Source organism: Stegostoma tigrinum, chromosome 7 (assembly GCF_030684315.1).
Source record: "Stegostoma tigrinum isolate sSteTig4 chromosome 7, sSteTig4.hap1, whole genome shotgun sequence".
NCBI lineage: Eukaryota > Metazoa > Chordata > Chondrichthyes > Orectolobiformes > Stegostomatidae > Stegostoma > Stegostoma tigrinum.
This window is the reverse complement of record NC_081360.1, coordinates 50,882,580-50,902,159: the sequence shown is the minus strand read 5'-3', so window position 1 is coordinate 50,902,159 and position 19,580 is coordinate 50,882,580. Positions and strand designations below refer to the sequence as shown.

The following is a 19,580-nucleotide window of genomic DNA, read 5'->3' as shown; positions in this document are numbered from 1 at the left end:
AGAACCAGGATCGAAAATCAGAACAAGGATTGAGCTATTCAAAAGTGAGATTTGGAGAAATGTTTTCACTCAGGGGTGATTAATCTTTTGAATTTTCAAATCAGAGAGCTGTGGAAGCTTGAGACTAAGGAAACCAAGCAATATAGTGAATGCGCAGGAAAAAGGCATTGAGGTAGATAATCAGCTATGATCTAATTGAGTGGTGCAGCAAGACTGACAGACTGAATACTCCTGAAGACTTGATTAGATCACCCCAATCTGCCCAGAAACTGCATAGAATGTGTATTCTGGTTTTTAAGTCAGAAAATTTAGAGACCGTAAACATCTTTTGTTCCTGTGGTTAAGCAACTATGAGGTGCTGCAATTGTGAGGAAGAGAAACTTGGAAAGTAACAGTTTAAAAATGGTAAGTGAGCAAGAAGATCTGGTGGCACAAATATACAAATCACTGAAAGTAGCACACATGTTAATAATATCATAAAAATACAAATAAGCCCTGTGGTCCAGTTCTAAATGAACAGAAGTAAAGGCAGGGAGCTAATGCAAAACTTGTCGAGAACCTTAGTTGGATCACACTTAGCTAAAGAAAGACTGTTCAGGTCAGCATAATATAAAAAGGTCATGCAGGCATAAAGAAGTGAAAAAATAATTATAGGAAGAATACCAGAACTAAGTTTATACCTATTAGAAATCTGTCTTTGACAAAAAAGAAAGCTGAGGAGTGACCTAAGAGATCTTTAGGATTATGAAAGCGTTTACAAAGGCGCATGTTGAATAACATTTTCTTTTTAGGCCAATATCTTAATTACTGCAAAGCAAATCCACAGGGAGATTAAATTCTCATTTTCACAGATAATTATTCCTTGGTTAAAAACTAGTAATTTAAAGCAATGTTCTGAAATGTTATTTGCAATTTCAATTTCAGGATTAATGGAAGATACACATTGATATGGGCAAAGTTAAATTATATTAAAATCATTACTATAATAATTATATTAATGCAATTTCACAGAGGCCAAACAGTTAAAAAGAAACCCTTTCCATTGACAAAACAAAAGGTTCAGTTAAAGGGATAAAAATCCAAAAACATCATAAGGGTCACTGAGTAAATGTATTGAATGATTACCTCCTTTAAGCGTATGTACGGTGAAAAAGTGACTGTGAAACTCACACAAGCTAGACATACCAGGTAAACAGGCAAAACAACAGCAAGTAGAATTTTTTGACGTGGTGACAAGATGGCAGTCAGAAGTTAAGTTAATGGATGTTGTTTATGTGGACTTTCAAAGGGCTTTTGAGAAGGTCCTTCACAAAAGACTGTTAGCTAAGGTGGAAGCCCATGGAATTGAGGGCAAATTATTGACATGTTTGGGAAGTAGCTCAGAGATAGCAAGAACTGCAAATGCTGGAGGTACAGTCAGTACTCTGTGGAGCTGGAGGAACACAGCAGGTTAGGCAGCAGCAGAGGAGCAGGAGAGTCGATGATTCGGCTGATGAAGAGTCCCAACCTGAAACATCGACTCTCCTGCTCCGTGACCTGCTGTGTTCCTCCAGCTCCACACTGTATTAATATGTTTAGGGAACTGGTTGAGTGGCTAGCAGAGTTGGAATAATGTTAAATGCTCATTGGCAGGGTATGATGAGTGGTATCCAGCAGGGATCAATGTTGGGGTCTCAATTATTCACAATCTTCATTAATGATTTGGATGATGACACAAAAAAGTTAAATATCCAAATTTGCTGATGACACAAATTTGGGCAGCATTGGAGACAGTGTTGATGACAGCATATTGATAGGTTAGGGTAATGGGCAACGTTGTGGCAAATGGATTTTAAGGTAAGTACGTGTAAGGTTAACTATTTCAGACCAAGAAAGGATAGATCAGAGTATCTTTTTCAGAAGTCACAAAGTTAAATACAGTCAATGACCAACGAGATTTGGAGGTTCAGGTTCATAGCTCTTTAACACAAAGAAGTGCAAAAAAAACAATAAAAACTGAAAGAACTGCAGATGCTGGAAATCAGAGTTAACATTTTTGGTCCAGTGACCCTTCAGAACAGAAAAATAGTCAAGCTAATGAAATGCTTGCCTTCATATCTGAAGGACTTGCATACAGGGATGCAGATGTTATGCTGCCAGTTATACAAAACCCTAGTTAGACCCCGCTTGGAGTACTGTCAGCAGATCTGAGCACCACATCTTAGGAGGGGTGTCTTAGCCCTGGAAGGAGTTCTGTGCACATTTACAAGGATGATATGTGGATCCAGACGTTAAGCTATGAATAGAGATTAGACAAATTAGGTCTTTATCTCCAGAATTTCGCAGGTTAAGGAGTGATCTAATCAGGGTCTTCAGGATATTAACAGGGAAGGTGAGGCTAGATAAATTATTCATACTGGCTGAAGATTCTAAAACCAGGGGACATTGTCCGAGAATTAGGGCCAGGCCTTTCAGGAAAGATATTAGAAAGCACTTCCATATGAGAACAATAGTGGATTTTTGGAGCTCTCTTCCTTAAGGTGCAGTCGATACTAATTTAATTGTTAAACTTAAATCTGAGATTGACAATTTTTTTTAATACAAAGCACAGGTATCAAGGGATATGAGCCCAAGGCAGGCATACAGAGTTTGGCCACACATCAGCCATTATCTTACTGTGCGACACAACCCATTCCTATGTTCCCAAGTAAACTTTAATAGAGACTAGTGAAAACAATTGCACCTCAGTAGGAAAATAATGCACAAGTTAAATTGCATGAATTATGGTGAAGTCACAATGATGAAGCAAGACTCCCGGAGCCTTTATAACCGCAAAGCACCCCACTATCTCAAAACATCAATAAAAAAAGTTAATGAAGAGTTGAACTGTGTGTCTAAACCAATGCACTATACCAGATTATGTTGTGACTGAATTGTGTGTTCTGGTCTGATGACACCTTCAGAATTACAATCAATTCTGTGCTTTTATTCATTCATCGACGTCAGCAACACTAGCTGTGCCAACGTCTATTGCCCACCCCTAGTTGACCTCGAAAATGTAGGTAGTGAGCTGCCTTGAACCTGTGCAGTTCACTTAGTGTTGGTATACTGACAATTCTAAAGATACAAAGAATGAGAAGCTGATTCCTTGTGTCAACAATCTGAGCAATGAAAAAAGACTGGAGAAATTTAGGCCTTTTAGCCCGTAAATAAGATGCTCCCTGGTTCTTGATACTTTCACCAACTAATATAGTTTCCCTCTGTCGACTCTGTCTAGACGCCTCATCATTTCAAACACCACTATTAAATCCCTCCACAATCTTCACTTTGGAGAATGATCCTAGCTTCTCCAACTATCCTTGTATGTGAAGTCCTTCAAATCTATGCCATAATTCTTTGAATCTTTTCTTCATCTCTCTAATGGTTTCACATCTATTCTTAAAGAGGGCCAAAATGGATCACATCACACTTTTCTGCAATAAAGTTCATCCTAGCATTTCATCTACATTCTTTTAACGTACAGATCCTCTTCATGGTTCACGATATTTCCATCTTTGACACAGCCAGAAATTTTGAAATGGTGCCCTCCAGACCATTATCTAGAAAATTACATTTCACAAAGGAAAACCCACCATATACCTTCCTCCAGTCTGAAAAACCATTCATCACAATCCTGCTTCCTGTGTTCTGCCACCCTCGTATCCATGCTGCCACTGTTCATTTTATTCCACAAACAGACAGAAGATGTTGATGAATTTCTCTAGACAGCCAGCCCTTTGACAGGATCTTCCATAGCTCATCCCCATTGCCCGAGTTAAAAGTATTGGCCAGGCCGATGAAGGCCATGCATAAAGAGTGGTTAGTGCTGTTCCTGATATTTTTCTTTACAGTTGCTCAGCAGTGGAAGTTATGTCCATGGTTTGGTCAGATGCCACACTTGCACTCAGGACGAATTTCCTCAAAAACTGGGAGAAGGCAGCTGGTGAAGATTCAGGCATGATCCCCATGGCAATGGAGAGTACGGAAATTCCTCAGCAGTTCCCACATTACACTTGTCTCTTTTCTTGAAGATTGTGCAGATGGCAACATTCCTGAGATCATGAGGAATTTCTTCTCTGTCACATGTTTTCAGAATCAAGTCAATTGACCCGACAGGTAAGCTCTGCTCCTCCAAACAGTCATCGTGCTGTACAGCATGGAAACGGGCCCTTCAGTCCAACTCATCCATGCTGACCAGGTATCCTAAATTAATCAAGTAGCATTCACCAGAATTCGGCCAATATCCCTCCAAACCCTTCGTATTCATATACCCACCTAGATGTCTTTTAAATGTTGTAATTATACTAGCCTCCAACACTTACTCCAGCAACTCATTTCATGTACGCATCACCCTCTACATTAAAAAGTTGGCTCTTGGGTCCCTTTTAAATCTTTCCCCTCTCACCTTAAGCTGTGCCTTCTAGTTTTGGATACCCCTACCCTTGGGAAGAGACCTTGGCTAATGACCCTATCCATGCCCCTCAGGATTTTATAAACTTCTATTAGGTCACCCCTCAGCCTCCAACACTCCACAGAAAATAACCCCAGTCTATTCAGGCTCTCCCTATAGCTTAAACCCTCCAACCATGGCAACATCCTTGTTAATCTTTTCTGAACCCTTTGAAGTTTCACAATGTCCTTCCTAAAGCAGGGAGACCAGAATTGCACGCAGTATTTCAAAAGCAGCCTAACTAATGTCCTGTACAGTTGCAACACGACCTCCCAACTCCTATTCTCAATGCACTGACCAATAAAGGCAAGCATACCAAACACCTTCTTCAGTGTCCTGTCTAGCCCAAGTTTGAAAATTTCTACTGAAATCCAGTCTACTCCTGCAACTTTTCCATTCATGTGCTGAATGAGATGATGTCAACTTATACCACAGTAGATGAGAGTCCAAAGTCATCTTTGATGAACAGTTAGGGGATTTCCTCAAACACACCTTCATCTACAATAATACCATGGTTTTGGAGTTCAATGGAGAGACATTTTCAAAGAATGCTGATGATTTCTCTGGTCTTTCAAAAGGATTCCATGCTTATTCAGCACTGATCTGAACCGTAGGGTGTTTGGCCCATATAATGCCTTGGTGGCACTGAGGCGGCTCTGGGAGTTGCATTTGTTGGCAAGGAGTTGCAGCTGGTTAGCTTTCACAATCCAGCATTGATTCTTGATTTCCCTAATTCTTCTTGTAACTCTGTGTCACTGGTGATGTAGTTTTGCCAGGCATGGAAAGCATTCAAAGAATACCTGGAGGTAGGTCATTCGGCCCATCGACCATCCAAAAAGAATCCCACCCAGTCCCACCCCTCTACCCAATCCCTGTAAACCTGCATTCCCAATGGCATATCCACCATGCCTGCACATCCCTGGACACAATGGGCAATTTATCATGACCAATCCACTAAACTGCACATCTTCTGGAATCCTCTTCTTGTTGATGAGAAACTGGACAATGTGGTCATTATCATCAAATTAGTCTTGGGTGTTTCCTGTTCGTGTAAATGATAATTTATTCACAGTGAAAGACATTGGCAGTCTTCAGCTCCTTCCATTTTTTCTCCACTTGATTAGAATGAACTCTGAAAATTATGGTGAACACATTGTTTGATGTTTGCTAGCCTGCTTGGTTCTTGAAATCACTCTAGCATGAACATTTTTTTCGTGACGTTTCTTCATCTTAGCTGCTTCTGGTGACGGCGGATGGGCATAGAGGACCCGATAAGTTGGTGGTCTATTCAGTATTTATCTGCACTGGTCAGCACATTGGTGATGAGGACATCCTTTTGGTGTCAGAATCAAATGATGATGAAGGTTATCATGTGACAGAGCTTTGATCACCAATGTCTCTGAGAAGTGCTGAGCTTGGCTTTTTGGCAGAACACTGCATTGGTGATGACCAGCTGGTATTCCACACATTTGGCAAACAGGAGAATCCCGCAGGAGTTTCAAATCTCAACTCCTTCCTTTCTAACCGTTCCTTTGCGACCCTGATGTTGAAGCCCCCAAGGAGGACAATTTTACTTTTCTGAGCAATGTTTCTGAGTATGGTGTCTATTGTGGAGCAGAAGCCCTCTTTGGACTCATTTTTGGCATCAAAGAGGAGTTATGGACAACAGAATCATGAGGTGATCGTTGATGCTGACAGGTAGCTCCAATGGTCAGTTGATGTGTTCATTCTTAATGGCAATTCCAATTCCATGTTCAGGCCATAGTTTTACATGATCCGTACAACTTTCAATTCTCAGCAAAAATGAAAATGTAAAGTTAAAGCCACAATAAGTTCAGCCATGATCATACTGAATGACAGGATTGAATGTTCTGAATTCATGTTTGTTTATTTGTACATAAGTATCTTCAGTTAATCAAGAGCATTTTATTTTGCCAGGGCCAACAGTTAAAAATGATCAAAACATTTTCAAACAGAAAAGCAACCATATGGAGCACAAGATGACCAACACATTCAGTAATTATATACTTGTGAACAAAAATAGACCAATCAACTCCTTGAAGCAAATCTGTGTTCTAATTTTAGATTTATTTGCTCGTGAGATAGCGGCATCGCTGTCTTAGCATTCATTAATTGACCATCCGTAAACTGCCTTAGAGACGAGCATAAGATTTTGACACAATGCAGGCCAATATGCTTTGCAGGTACATCCAGAGGACTGCTGGGGAGGTGGACCAGGCATCTCAGTCAGCATAGATGGGGCATTGATACTTACAAATCACGTAATTGAATCAACACCTGCATTTGTTATTCTGGATGGTCAAGTCTGCAGGTTTGGACGGTCCTAGTGAAGGCACATTTTGAACTGCTGCAGCGCTGTAGCTGCATTAGAGCGCTTGGCCAGGGTCATAACTAGTTTTGAAGCACAAGTCTTCAGTCTTATAGCTGAAATGTTAAGGATCCACATCACTGCTGTTAAACATTGCACTTAGTTGTTTTGTTTTGCTATCATGTGAACTGAATAATACTTGCTTAAGATTGGCATAATCCTGGGGACTTCAGCCTCATTTTTTGCACCAACACATAGACCCATTATTCAGGATGGAGGTGTTTGTGAGACCTCTGCCTTATGTTAAATGTTCTGCTCACACCACTATTTACAGCTCAATATGGCAGGGCAAGCTAATCTGGAACTTAGTTATGTTTTAATTGTCTTTGATTAAATTTCTTGGTAACCCCACCCAATAAATTATTTTCAAATCTCAGTCTTGAAAACATTCAATTACCTGAAAATCCACAGCTCTTTGAGGGAAATATTTCCGTTATGAGGAGCCCATGAGCTTCTTTGTTACAAAGATTGAGACAGTTCAATCAGCTATTTGTCATTCCCTCTCTACACTACCTGCTTGGCCAAATATCCTTGTCCTAACAATGAACTTGCATCTTTCTTTAGTTTCTCCAACTTCCCTTCTGTCCTATCTGAGCTCATATTGCCCATGAAACTCTCATACTGTTCCCTCCAACCTATTTCGACTAAACTGATCACCCAGCATCACCTCCTGCCCCCTAAGTTAACTTATATTGTAAATAGTTCCTCATCTTTAGTTCGCGTCCCTCCCTTCTTTGAACTGCTGTTAACATCCTCCTTAAAGACTAACCCATGACTACACCATCCTTCCAAAATACTGTCCCATCTTTAACCTCCCTTTATCCAAGTCCTCGAATGTCGTGTCACCTTATTTCCCATTTTTCCCCAGACACTCCATGTAAATCCTTCCAATCAGGCTTCCACCTTCACTGCAGGACTGAAATAACTGCTATTGAGGTTTTAATTGGCATTCTATGTGACTGTGAGAAAGATAAACATTTCCCCCTCATCCTTTTTGACTTGTCTACAAGGACTAACTCCACCATCCTGTTCCACTGGTGTCACACTAGGTTAAATTTCTCTCAATTGGTTCCTTCCTAGTCTAGTTATAGAGATTGACTTACAATAGCGTCTCTTTGTTCCTGCACTGTTACCTATAGTGTCACCCATCGATCAATCCTTACCTCTTTCCTACTTCTTATCCACACGCTATCCTTTGGCAGCATCATCCAAAGATCAGCATTTGTTTTCACATGCACAGTGATGACACTCAGTACTACCTCAATACTAAACCTCTCAATTCCATCTCTATTTTTAAACTATGAGAAGGCTGATCTTTGATTCAAAAGCTGAACAAGCAGAAATTTCCTCTAATGAAATATTATGGAGAATGAACCATTAGTCTGAATCTTCTCAGGAGCAACAATCACTGGTGAATTGCTGCTCCACTACTACTCTTCTGCAACGGAGCCCCGTCTCTCTGGCCAGGTCTTCTTCGGAAGTGTGGAACAGTCTTCCATCAGACTGCTTCCTTGTAGCACAGATAACTGACTAATTTTTACTCTCATTCTCCCTTTTTACAGGACAGTAGCCATTTTCTGCCAAGTGTTCCTTATATACTAGAATTCCTAGAAACATTTGAAACAACTTTACAATGTGTTACTGAATGAGTGTATGAGTGAAGGAATGAATAGATGTGTATGTGTGTGAATTTGAGGGGTCGGTGAGGAAAGTGCATAAATGCATAAGGCAGCAACTGGGTAAGATGGCAGAAGTGAGAGAAATGGGGCCAGGCCACCAGGAAGAGTTGTTAGTCTGTGGCTGGTCAGATTGGGCGATTGGTATTAGTCAAGTAAAATTGGGATAAATTGGATAGTGGGACCTGGTCAGGTTGGGTTAGGGTGCGGTGAAAAAAAAAAAGTGTTAGGTAGTGGGGATTAGGCAGAGCAGGTGATGAGAGAGATGGGTGGTCAGAGGGATTTGTTGGTGGAAGAAGGTTTCAGATATATAATTACCGGAAATTACACTTGCAATTTCTGTCTAACATTTCCTGGGTAACTATCCAAATAGGTAAAAGAAAACTATCTAAACTCTTCAACTCAGTGCAGAGCTGGAGACTTTTGCAGACAGTCCCACGGAGCAGCAGAATGATCTTTTGCAGTTCAAATTTCTTGGGCACTTTCCTTAGCGTCAGTGCGCCTGGACTTCAACAAACTGGAGAGTGGTAGTATGGACCATAGTTTTGGATATGTGCTTCTAACTCTACTATTCCTTAACTATAGATTCCATCTCTCTTCATGGCAAAAGTCTGAATTTAGTTTAAGCCAGTGTGTTCACAACCTCAAAATTATATTTGATCCTGAAATAAGCTTCTAAACTCATATCTGTGACATCCCAAAGACTATCTGTTTCCATTTCATAATATTGCTGTCACCCTATCCGAGCTGAATGGTTTTTGTTATCTCACTCGAATACTTCAATACATTTCTACCTTGTCTCCTGCACATTCCCTCCATAAACCTGGAGTCATCTAAAACTCTGCTGCTCACATCTTAAATTTACAGAAAGAACTGTTTGCCTATCATCTTGTGACTATCATACCTGTTGATGTGCTGTACATTGGTCATGACTATGACTACATATTGATTTAAAATTCTCAGGCTTTATAATCAAATACCTCCATGGATTTGTGACCTTCATCTCTATATTCTCCTCCACTCTCAGTCCTCCAAGATGTCTGTGCTCTTCTAATACTGGCCTATCGTGCATTCCCAATCATAGTGGCAGCACTTTCAGTTGCCTAGATGCCATGCGCTGCAGTTACCCCTCTACAACTCACTACTCTACACTCCTCTTTAAAATTTCATTCTTAAAACTGATTCTTTACCAAGTTCTTGGCCATCTGGCCCAATTTGTCTATGTAGCTCCATGTCATATTTTGCTTAAGAATCGTCCTAGGAAGCACTTTGAGGATGTTAAAATACATTATCGGTGCTATAAAAGTTAAGGTTGTTATTTCCACTTCTTCTTGTAATGCCTCCAGATTTCATTACAGAATGGACTGACTTTAATTTTAAAATATAATCCCTTGTTCTAGATTCCCCTAGTAGGGAAATAATTCTCTTGTGCCTTACCAAATACATTTTCTATTTTAGAAAACTCAATTAGACCATTCATCATTCTCTAAACTTAAGAGAATACAGCCAAGCTTATGCAAACTGTCCTCAAATTTACCCCTTCAACCTTTGGATGAATCTGTGCTAAAGGCCTCCAAGATAAATATACGAACAATAATGAATAAGTTCGTTTTTAGGTCAATTCAAAGGCTCACAGTCATTTCGTTTATGTGAATGGTGAGTCATGCCTTCAAATGACCAGTTTAGTAAATTATCACACTGCTGCCCCTAATTTAAGAAACACTGTCAAAACCTTTTTTACCTTAAATCTCTGTCCTCTTCACCATGAGAATCAAGGTAGACAGATCCCCACAAGCAAAAACGGTGCCCACGAATTATGATGATTACGGAGGCATTAATCAGAAGGAATATTCCGGTTCCTGCTCCACAGTTCTGGGAATGCTGATAAGTAATTTAGAAAAAAAAAATCCTGTAAACATTTAATCCTGAATTAACAAAAATTACCAAAGATAAGATTAATTTTCACTTTAGATACAGATATAAACATAAAAGTAGCTGGTATGCCACCACAGTACAATTCACCCAATTTTCCTTTCATTGATTTTGACCTAGCCGTTAGCCACCAGCTTTCTGGTAATTCCAAACTGAAAGTTTATCCCAAAATATGTTACAGAATTGTTAAAAAAGTTAGTTGAGTGACCATGCATAATTAACACTATCATAAATGGATTCACTTGTGTACACTATAAGACAGTTTTACCATTCTGTATATGTAAATATTCTTTAGGTTCTACAATCAACTTAGCCAAAGATGACACACCTCTGGAACACTGTGGCATAGTGACCCAGATTAATGGTACAATGGCATGAATTCAAAGTCAGCCACAGCAACTGGAGCAATGAAAATGCAGTTGAATAAATAGAATGTGAGCAAAAATCTAGTTTCAATAACCATGGCTGTGAAATTAATGGAATGTCAAAAAAACTGGTTTGTTTATTTCGTTTAAGGAAGAAATCTGCTGACCTACCCCTGTTATAGCACCACTATTTCCAATAAGAGCAGCAGAGTTATGCATTGATTTGTTTATTTATCCCTCAATTAATATCCCAAAAAGCACATTATACGATCCTTATTACATTGCTCTTTGTGGGAGCGTGCTAAGCACCTTGGTTATACCTCAAAAGAAGTTTACTGGCTATAAAATAGAGTCATTGAGTCATACAGCACAGAAGCAGACCCTTTAATCCAGTTTGTGCTGTCCAGACATCCCAATCTGACATAGTTCTTTTTGCTAGCATTTGGCTCATATCCTTTTAAACCCTTCCTGTTCATATATCTAGATGTCTTAAATGTTGTAATTTTACCCACCTCCACGTCCGACAAAATAACGTGTTACATAAATGCAAGTCACACAATTTATTGCATCTCATTTTAAGAGCAGGAATCTCCAACAAAAAGTCAATGGTATCATTAAATCAATGACTTTGTTACACAATTTTAAAAAAATCAAACATAAAACGGCAACACAGCAAAGTTCCACTGTTTGTGGGAATACTTTCCTCAAAAACTGCCTGAACAGTGACTTTTCGCAACAGTGAACACAGCAGATTGTTCACATGCAATGTGTACTTTCTAAACCTGGAGACATTCTTTTTTTCTTTAAAACTGCAGATAAGATTTTGTGCAAACAAAGTTGTCCAGTAAGTTTTTCCCAGATAAGCAAATTTATGGAAAAAATGGATGTGAACAGTACACTTGATTATATTTAGAAATTAATACAGTATAATACAGGATTAAAGAGTAGACTGTTGAACAATGCCCAAGGTAGAAAAACAGCCAATGGTCAGAAAACCACCTTGCATGTTTCGAGAGATTTTTAATTGTATCAGGTGTGAAGACTCAAAAAATTTTATCTTGCTACTTTTATGTCATGTAATTAACACGGCACCTTTCATCAAGGGGAGGCGATGGCCTAGTGGCATTATCGCTGGACTGTTTAATTCAGAGACCCAGATATCATTCCAGTGATCCGGGTTCAAATTCCATCATGGCAGATGGTGGAATTCAATAAATATTTGGAATTAAGAATCTGATAATGACCATGAATTCATTGTTGATTGTTGGAAAAACCCATCTGGTTCACTAATGTCCTTTGGGAAGGAAATTGCCATTCTTACCTGGTCTGGCCTACACGTCACTCCAAATCCACAGCAAGGTGGTTGACTCTGAACTGCCCTCTGGACAATTAGGGACGGGCAATGAATGCTGCCTAGCAACACCCGCATCCCATGGATGAATAAAGATGGCCACTGGTTATCCCAAACAAGTAACATCTTAATTGCAATCATTGTAATGTAATAAATGTGGCAGCAAATATTCACAAATGGGAGCTTACTAACAATTTTGTAATTTTGATTGCAAAGAAATATTGGCAAAGATACCAGGAATTGCTCTCCCACTCTTTTTGAAACAGTGGCAAGACAGTAAATGGGATCTTGTTTTGATGTTTCAAATAAATGAGAAGCACAGTGCTGAATTCCATCATTTTTACCCTGAAGTGTCAGCCCTAGCAGATGTACTTAGGTTTTTGAGTGGACTTGAATGCATACAACTTCTGAATTAGTAGGAAACGTCCTTCCATCTGAGTCACACCAGATGCCTGGCAATATGAGTGAATAACTTGACCTGTTAACAAAAAAAATCAGAAAGTGTAGGGCAAGAAACAGACAGTAAGCCAGTTAGGATGAATTCATTCATCATCCAAATCGAATCAAAAGGACATCGCATGTATTAACCATATCCTATTGCTAGTTGAAGATAGAAATACAGTGAAACATGTGTAGCCAAGCAACATTGATTATAAATGAAGAATAAGAGTTTAGAATGGTATTTAAAATTATTTGTACTTATATAGTACCTTTAATGTGGGAAAAAAAATGACAAAAAAGTGTCGGGTTAAGAAAAATAATGGCAGAAAGGAATGAGCAAAAGCTTAAGCAAAGAGTCATGCTTTCACGGTTTATCAAGAGGTAAAAGACTATTAAATTTATTTTAAACTGGGGAGATAATTGAATTTGTCTGACATGATCCAGTTACAGCCCACTCTCTAAATGCTTCATGGAAGATGACATTTGGACTTGATTCTCATTGTGGAAAACCACAAAATATTGACTAGTTAAACCAAAAATTCTATTTGTCTTATCTGATCAAAACTTATTTCATTTACTCACCAGGACACATTCACAATAGCTCTGTTGTTTACAGCATTGGCCTTTGAGGCACACAAATGTACCACAAACAAGACAAAGAGCTGGATCCTTGGGCACCTTTGAACAGTGAACACAGGCTTTACGATGATAGTACTGAAATATGGTATTGTAATTTTCTGGTAGTTGAAGGAGGCATGGTAAAGACCACTGTGGATCCTGAACAAGTAGATTCTGAAAGTATAAAGAAAGGATTTGAGTCTCAAACTTTGACACTGTTCACAATCAAAATAACCTTCAAGGCAAAGCTTCCCTGAGGGGTCACTAAGAGCCATTTGAAATGTCCATTAATTGAAGTATGAATATTTTTAGACCTAAAATAATCTATTTAACTATCCTGATCACAGGCAAATCATCAAGATGTAGTTTTCTGAAAACTCCCAATGTGGGGCACAGTTTGTGAAGTTTTTGTCCTTATAATGTAATTTGTTGAAAATTCTCACTATAGAATTCTGTGTAATTCCCAACAAATGCAGAATTCATGGTTAAACCAATTAATATTCTATGATCACTATTGGAGTGTATTCGTCTTAAACTTTTCTGCTATATAAATCTACTCAGGATCAAAATCCAGGTGTGAACTAAGTCTTGACACCTTTTGCTGACTACAAATGTACACGGTAGAAACCTACAGTATGGATCAGCCGCAGGCCTTCCATTAGAGACTTACCAGATATACTCATCAAAACTGGACATAGGAAGAAACACCCATTAATAATCTGTCCATCATTGTTGATAAAGCAACTGCAACATGGTTCTAAGTTATTCTGTTGGCCTCATGAAAACCATAGTGCTTATGAAATATACAGAACACCCAACACTCTGTCTCCAAGATCTACAGACCTGCAGTAAACCTTCCCAAATGGCAACAAACCCTTGGAGGTTCTACCTGTGTCATAAATGAGAGATCTCTAAGTGCAGAAGATGATGTCAAATGCAAACACCTGACCATGGATATCACTCAAAAGCAATGTGACATCAGACAAAGGTGCACTATATCCCAAGACTCCGTCCATCAGTAGAATTAGAACATTTAAAGGGATCCCAGATTTTCAACTTTCAAAGCTTATATTTACTGCTGAACTTTTTAAAGCATTACAGCAGCTTCTGTCGATTCCCCAAAAATACCTTTCTTTGCAGCAGGCAATTGTAACAGCGGATACTGAAGTTTGCTTTACAGCATTGCTATATGTACCCAGATAATCTATATACCAATTATAATGCAGAATCAAGGTCACAAATTGCTGATTGCTGTTACATGTGCCAAGATACAAACTGTCCTTCAACAGATGCAACAGCTGGTTTTGGAAAATGAGGCTCCATGGATGACCAGTTCCTACTATGAATATTGCTGCAATCACGGCTGCTGATTCTGTTGTCTCCACTACATGCCCAATTACGTTTGTTGTACTTATCTGTCTTGTTTTGAATATTGTAGGTACAGTACAATCATTCCTTATGGGCATTATAAAACTTAAGTAAAGTTGGTAATATTTAGTTTACAAACAGGTATATGAATAAAGAATAACGGGTTCAGACAAGTGCTAAATGTGATCACATCCCCTTGGGGCATACACACTATAAAACATCTTGAACCATCAAATGCTAATAATGTAAGTTTATTTTTGTCTACAATAGCCATGGTCAACACTGATATTAAGATATAATCCAAGAAACAGGGTTAAGTGGGGTGGGGCTAGGAAGAGGAGAAGGAAAGTGGAAAATAACAGAATGGTCCAAGGGAGAAAGGAATAAAGCAGGCAGTGAATGAGGCAAAAGTAACTGAACTCCAAGAGGGAGGAGAAAAAAAAGGACTTGCTTGAATTTTGAATGAAATTTAGAAGGAGAACGAGAGTAGAAATCAAAGAGGGTGGTGAGGTGAACACAATGTCCACCACAAGACTGATAGCATCCTCGGCAATCCAAAATCCAGAAGCCTCAAAATAATTAAATCCACAATTGGAAGCAAGGACCTTGCCACTGGGCTACTAGCTTTAATCATAGAATCATCACACAATCTCTGCAGCGTGCAAGACATCCATTTGGTCCATACAGTGTTACCATCTGGCCGAAGAATATCCCAGCCAGTCCAACCCCGATACCCTATCCCTGTAACCCTGCATTTCCCATGGGTAATCCACCTAACCTCCGCATCCCTGGACACTATGGGCAATTTAGCATTGCCAAGCCACCTAAGCTGCACATCTTTGGACTTAATGTTAGGACTCCATCAGGCGAACGGAAATTTCACCTCAGAGGGCAGCAGACCCACCAATGACAGGCAATGTTCCATTGCTGGTAGCATAGAAACAAAGCTGAGATGAAGGGGACATTTTCAGGATGCCAACCGTAACCAGGGGAATGCCACAGCAACTGGTGCTGAGGCCACAATTATTCATAACATCCATGAATTACTTGGGTGAGAGAAGTGAATGAAATGTTGCCAAGTTGAAGATAACACTAAGAGTCAACAAAGACTGTAGACAATTTAAGTGCAGAGGGCAAATACTTGGCAGATGGATTATGTGGGAAAATGTAAGAAAGACGAGTTGATTATTAGTTAAATGTGAAAAGACCATGAAAGCTGCAGCAGATATTTAGGGGTCCTAATGCATGAGTCACAAAAGGTAAAATGTTGTTCTTTGTGACACAAGAAATGAGTATAAAAAAAGGGAGGGCTTGCTAATACTATACAAGGTACTGGTTAAAACACAGCTGTAGCACTGTGACCAGTTTTGTTCCTCTTATTTATTGGCATTGGAGGCAGACCAGAGAAAGCTCACGAGGCTGATACCAGCTATGGAGGGATGTTTCTTATGAGTGGAGGTCAAGAATTTTGGGCTTGTAGTCAATGGAATTTACAAGAATGAGAGGTGACCTTATTGAAAGATTCTTACGGGGGCTTGACAGGGTAGATGCAAAAAGTATGTTGGAGTCTAGGACTAGAAGCCATAATCTCAGAATAAGGGGTTGCCCATTTAAGACAGAGGAGGATGATTTTTTCAAAAACACTTGGACAGTGATAGGTTTGTGGAATTCGTTATCACAGAGGGCTGTTGAAGTAGCGTTATCAAGTACTTTCAAGGCTGAAATAGTCAGATTTTTAATCAGTCAGCAAATCAAGAGTTAGGTAGAAAAAAAAACAGGAAAGTGGAATTGAGATTATCAGATCAGCATGATCTCATTGAATGGTGGAGCAGACTCAATGCGCTGAATGGCCTATTTCTTTTCCTATGTTTTATGGTTATCACTGGGCATTCTGGCTACTGCTGGTAATTCACTTGGCTCTTCAGCATGGGCTCCTTGGAAAAAAAAGTAAGTGACCTGAAAGGGGGTTACAGACAGTAGATTCTGAGGAAAGGACAGGAAGTTAACTCTCAGTAAGACCCCCCCTTCCTGATGTCAGGTCTTTCAATGGGCCACTGTGTTTGTGGCGAGGAACCACTACACCATCTACCACCACCCCATAGTAGGTAACAAGCAAATTAAAAAGGGTTTGCTTATCAGGGTTCCCACATGGTGAGTCCCCTGAACACTGCCAGTTGAACATCTGAGGTAGTTTAATGTGGGTCTGAAATGGACATTAATTGCCTTCAATTAAGGGCCTCCATTCACGCCTAGGGAGACAGGCCTTTCACAACTCTTCCTGCCCCAGACTAAATGGGGAGGCAGCAAGATCCCCAATCCACATTCCCTGGTCTGATCAACTGCCAACCCCAGCCTTGAAAGCCTTTTTCAGGAGGGCATTAAATTTCATCTACCTCTATAGTGCAAGGACAGATAGGAGTGGTTACTGTTTCTCAAGGTAAAAGATAGAATGACGGTTTAGGTAATATTTTGGGAATTGATGGTCTCAGAAAAATGGACAAAATTTAACTTAATTCTGTAACTGCATTAAAAACAAATTAGTTGTGAATGAATTGTTAAAATGAACCACAGCACCATTTATGTTTCAACAATTCAAAACTCGCTATACTTAATGGTCTGTCAATATTGGTTTGAAAAATATTATGTTCTAATATTTACACAGTATCAATTATCTTTTACATACTGTTGCATTGAATGGGCATTTTCTTGAAAGAATCTATGTTCTTGCACAGCCATCACATTTTATATTGACACAGCATCTGTTGCTGTTTTAGCTGTTAAGTTCTTCCATTTACTTAAATGTCAGCTGTGTTAAGATTTTTCAAATATCCCCCATCACATCAAGTGAAAGCCAAGCTAATCCACTTGGACTACTCAATCAAAACTGATTTTATTCACTGTCTACTGCAGCTCTTCCATCAATTGACTTGGAAACGGAGGTGATTAACGCTCAAGTGACTTACTGCCTTATGATTGCTAAGACAATATACTTCTTAGGTCTACAGGAACTTCATCTAATAGATCTAAAAGATGATGTTTCAGGAGCTTCTCATTGGAGAAAAAAAATCTCTCCACAAGGTTCATTTTAATGTACATTTTAGCATAAAAATGAGATGTCTGAATGAAGCTGAAACTAGCAAATCTGAACAATAATTTTCATTCCTTTGACATTACACAAATACATTACAATACTCAAATAAGGCAGAACCAGACCTACACTGAAGAGGAACTTTAGAAATGTTATTAATTAATTGCATGGATTGAAGTTGAGATGGCCTTTGTCTTGTTAAATTGAGTATTTAAATAAAGACAATACAATTTAATTTTTTGAATTTTCTGGCACTGGGAAGCAGGGGTACACATATATTACAAAACAAAATACAAATGTATGTTTGATTAATATAAAGAATGTCAAAGCTTTCATTTACAATGTTTCCTTTCTATTTTTTGCATACTTTTAGAACTGAAACAGCATGGAAAGTCATACACCCCAAGAATGGTGTGTGCATGCCTTCACCCTTCTCCACTCTTCCTCTGTGTTACTTTACATCAAAGGTCTCCAGAATTGAAGACCAGCAATTAACCACTAAATGGCAAAAAAATCAAAAAGTGGAAGTAAATATATATGAAATGTACTTATAAGATTTGCTGTTAAAAGCCAAACAGTTAATCTTACCATAACTTGTTCTGAGTGACTTTCTGCAGAAGTCGTTACTTCCAAACACCACTGAGATACAAGATCTAGAGCTGCTATTGGCCAGTCGAGGCAGATGGCACTACTGACCTCATCACTTGACTGAAGACAGGGCAGCAGTAACCCAAGATAGCTGGCAAGCATCCCAAATTCTTCTGTTCGCTTGTGAATGAGGAAAGAAGTAACTTGTACATAAACCATCTGTTGTATTAAATTGCTGAGGCAATAAACTATAAAATACATTAAGCTGACATCACTCATTGAATGCAGACATGACAGTTTCCTGGCAGCACGATTTCACGATGATAATGGTGCATTACTAATGAAAAATGAGTAGACAAAGAGGATAACTGACTCTCCAATCATTCTCAAAATATCTTGAGTTTGCAAAAACATTTCTACAAATACAAATTGTGTATTTTATTTCTTACGTTATTTTGTTTTAATAGTTGGAAAATAATGGTAGTACAAATTAGGAAATATTTTGAAGATCATTCAAAAGGGGAAAAAAGTAGACATGGAAGAAGGAGTACACATCTATTTGAATGATTTACCCTTAGATTAGTATTTGATGTAGAAATAGGCTTATTGCAACTAATAGCTATTTATGTAAAGAACAGAGTATTAATTCAAGACAGGATGTCTTCAGTTATCAACTGTGAATAATTACTCAAATATGAATTTTTGGTGGTATCTGTTAACAGCTACAACACGAAATAAAAGCAAGTCAATCTTGATAAAGTCACCACTAAGCACTTTCCTGTGGTAGTAATTTAAGGTTAGATGTTTTAATGTTTGCTTTAAACCAGTATTTTCAGTTGTGCACCAATGCTATACGATGGCTCAAACGAGATTCAAACTAAACTGTAGTGGAATGACATTATACAACTTGTTCAAATTATGTATAATAGCTTTCTGGTTTTACCACAACTGTTCTAACATGACCATGCACTGATTCAACATCAGGAATGTAACTGTAATAAAGCAAAGAAAAAGAAACAAACTACAATTTACGAAGATCTAATTCATGTCAACAGGTTCTGCAGTACCTTAGATTTCCAGGACAAATTCAAACTGGCCAATTACTGTCCTATGATTTTACTCTCAATTGTCAGCAAAGTGATGGAAGGAGTCGTCAGCAGTGCTGTTAAGCAGCACTTAAGTAGAACACGCCTACTGATGCTCAGATTGGGTTCTGCTAAGGCCACTCAGATTCTGATTTCATTGCAGGCTTGGCTCTAGCATAGACGAACAGCTGAATTTAAGAGCTGTGTTGAA

The 19,580-nt window shown here is 38.8% G+C and overlaps 1 protein-coding gene across 4 annotated transcripts in view; it reads right to left on the bottom strand.

The window, feature by feature from the left end:
- The window catches only part of ubr3 (ubiquitin protein ligase E3 component n-recognin 3), a 311,396-nt gene that overhangs the window by 4,030 nt on the left and 287,786 nt on the right, over positions 1-19,580 (bottom strand). For all 4 annotated transcript variants that reach the window (XM_048535342.2, XM_048535343.2, XM_048535344.2 and 1 more), the window contains 3 exons: positions 18,285-18,464; positions 13,205-13,414; positions 10,275-10,414 (listed from right to left, as the gene is read on the bottom strand). In XM_048535342.2, coding sequence (XP_048391299.1) covers positions 10,275-10,414; positions 13,205-13,414; positions 18,285-18,464 — 530 coding nt within the window. The remainder of the gene's footprint in view (positions 1-10,274; positions 10,415-13,204; positions 13,415-18,284; positions 18,465-19,580) is intronic.